Genomic DNA, 2,514 nt, shown 5'->3' with positions numbered 1-2,514 from the left:
CTTCCAATTTGCCTTGACTCATGGACCTAACATTCCAGGTTCTTATGCAATATTGCTCTTTACGGCATTGGACCTTGCTTCTATCACCAGTCACATCCACAACTGGGTGTTGTTTTTGCTTTGGCTCTGTCTCTTCATTCTTTCTGGAGTTATTTCTCTACTTCTCTCCAGTAGCATATTGGGCACCTACTGACCTGGGGAGTTCATCTTTCAGTGTCCTATCTTTTCACCTTTTCATACTGTTCATGGGGTTCTCAAGGCAAGAATACTGAAGGGGTTTGCCATTCTCTTCTCCAGTGGATCACATTTTGTCAGAACTCTCCACCATGACCTCTCTGTCTTGGGTGGCCCTACAGGACATGGCTCATAGTTTCATTGAGTAAGACAAGGCTGTGGTCTATGGGATTAGAATGGTTAGTTTTCTGTGATTGTGGTTTTCAGTCTGTCTGCTGTCTGATGGAGAAGGATAAGAGGGTTATGGAAGCTTCCTGATGGGAGAGACTGACTGTGGGGAAAATTGGGTCTTGTTCTTATGGGCAGGGCTATGTTCAATAAATCTTTAATCCAATTTTCTGTTGATGGCTGGAGCTGTGTTCCCTCCCTGCTATTTACCTGTGGCCAAACTATGGTGGAGGTAATGAAGATAATGATGACCTCCTTCAAAAGATCCCATGCATGTACTGCTACACTCAGTGCCCCCAGCCCTGCAGCAGGCTACCACCAAGCCATGCCTCTGCTAGACACTCCTGGACACTCACATGCAAATCTGGGTCAGTCTCTTGTGTGGTCACTGCTCCTTTCTCCTGGGTCCTAGTAGACAAGCTTCTGTTTGTGCCCTCCAAGAGTCTATTTCTCAGTCCTGTGTAAGTTCTGGCAGCTCTGTGGTGGTGTTAATGGTGACTTCTCCAAGAGGGCTTATGTCATACCCAAGTCTGCAGCACCCAGAGCCCCGTCCCAGTGGCAGTCCACTGCTGACCCGCACCTCCACAGGAGACGTTCAAACACAGTTCTGTCTCAGTCTCTAAAAATATTTTATTTTGTGGACATCATTCTTCTTTAGATACATGCTATGAAATGTAAGAAATTTCCTTACTCAATACTGTTTATGGTTTAACTATAAAAGCAAAGCATCTTAGAGGGTAACATTACTTACATGAATAAAATATAGGCACAATAAAAGTGATTTAATTATCATATATTAATTTAGAATTTGTTAGTGTAGAGCAGTACATAATGGAGAAGTGAGTGCTTGACTGAAAGTTATTTTCAGTCTAACAAGAGAAACAAGGCAGACACAAAAATAAATATGTAACAGTAAACAATCACACTATAAGACCTGATCTGGCTATAGAGAACTGTACTCATAAGGGGTAAGTAACTAGGATATCAGGTACAGAGAGAGGTGATGAGCAGATGGGCCTAATCTTAAAGGTAGAGAATACGAAGGTGGATGTGGACAAAAGGAAGACTGGGAGTTGCAAAGGGAAGTTTGGGGTGGGGGGTGGTGAGGCCTAGCCAATCATGAGTTTGCAAATTTTGTGTGAGATAAAAACCAGTATCAGTATTAGATGGCCACTGGCAATGGATTTACATTAAAGAATGCTTTAGATTGATAGGATATTTAAAAAGTCTTTGCCAATCTATGTGAGATGATAGAAAAATTAATTAGAATTAACACACATTTGGCAGAGAATAGGGTAGATAATTTTGCTGGGCTCATTTAGGATCCTGTTAATAAAATAAGACTTCATGAAGGAGGTGGAATAATTATTGAGCTTTAAAAGATAAGTATGAAACTGCTAGATAATTCATGGTCATTATTATTGCCCAATATTTATTTTTGTTATTTTCTAAGATGTTGAGTAAACTGTAAGATTTACATGCAGGGGAAACCAGGATCTCTCTCTCTGAAATACAATTCCACCTCAAAGCACAATTAACTGAAATAAGTTAATAGTGGGGTAGCATGGAATTATTATAATTAGACAAACACACCTGGGTTTAATTTAACTTGATAAACATATTCTAAGGGGTTAAAAATGGTTTGAAAAGACTATGAAAGCCTTATTGTTAAAAATATTTTAATTTGAAAATTAAAAACATATAGTTCTTATTTTTTATACAATTAAAACTCAATAATTGTACATACATGCTCTGTTGTGGTCTGACTCTGCAACCCATGGCCTATAGCCCACCAGGCTTCTCTGTCCACGGGATTCTCCAGGCAAGAATACTGGAGTGGGTTGCCATTTCCTCCTCCAGGGGATCTTCCCAATCCAGGAATTGAACCTGGGTCTCCTGCACTGGCAGGCAGATTCTTTACCACTGAGCCACTGGGGAAGCCTCACAATTATATTGAAACTCAATAATTGTACATGGTAATAATGATAAAATTACTTGCCTAGGTCCACAGCTGATGATTCTTTCACTGCTTGTTCCACAGGCTCAGAGAGAAAAAAGCTAAGTACACAATCACTCTGAAAAATAAGACAAAATATATTTTTTTCATTTCAT

General features: G+C 39.9%; 1 protein-coding gene across 1 annotated transcript in view; it reads right to left on the bottom strand.

The window, feature by feature from the left end:
- LOC105000191 (phosphatidylinositol 4-phosphate 3-kinase C2 domain-containing subunit gamma-like) overlaps window positions 1-2,514 on the bottom strand; it is a 128,733-nt gene that overhangs the window by 54,055 nt on the left and 72,164 nt on the right. Inside the window, exon 6 of the mRNA XM_010855917.1 lies at window positions 2,402-2,477. Coding sequence (XP_010854219.1) covers window positions 2,402-2,477 — 76 coding nt within the window. The remainder of the gene's footprint in view (window positions 1-2,401; window positions 2,478-2,514) is intronic.

Source organism: Bison bison, unplaced genomic scaffold (assembly GCF_000754665.1).
Source record: "Bison bison bison isolate TAMUID 2011002044 unplaced genomic scaffold, Bison_UMD1.0 scf7180017864370, whole genome shotgun sequence".
NCBI lineage: Eukaryota > Metazoa > Chordata > Mammalia > Artiodactyla > Bovidae > Bison > Bison bison.
This window is presented reverse-complemented; position numbering and strand designations above follow the sequence as displayed.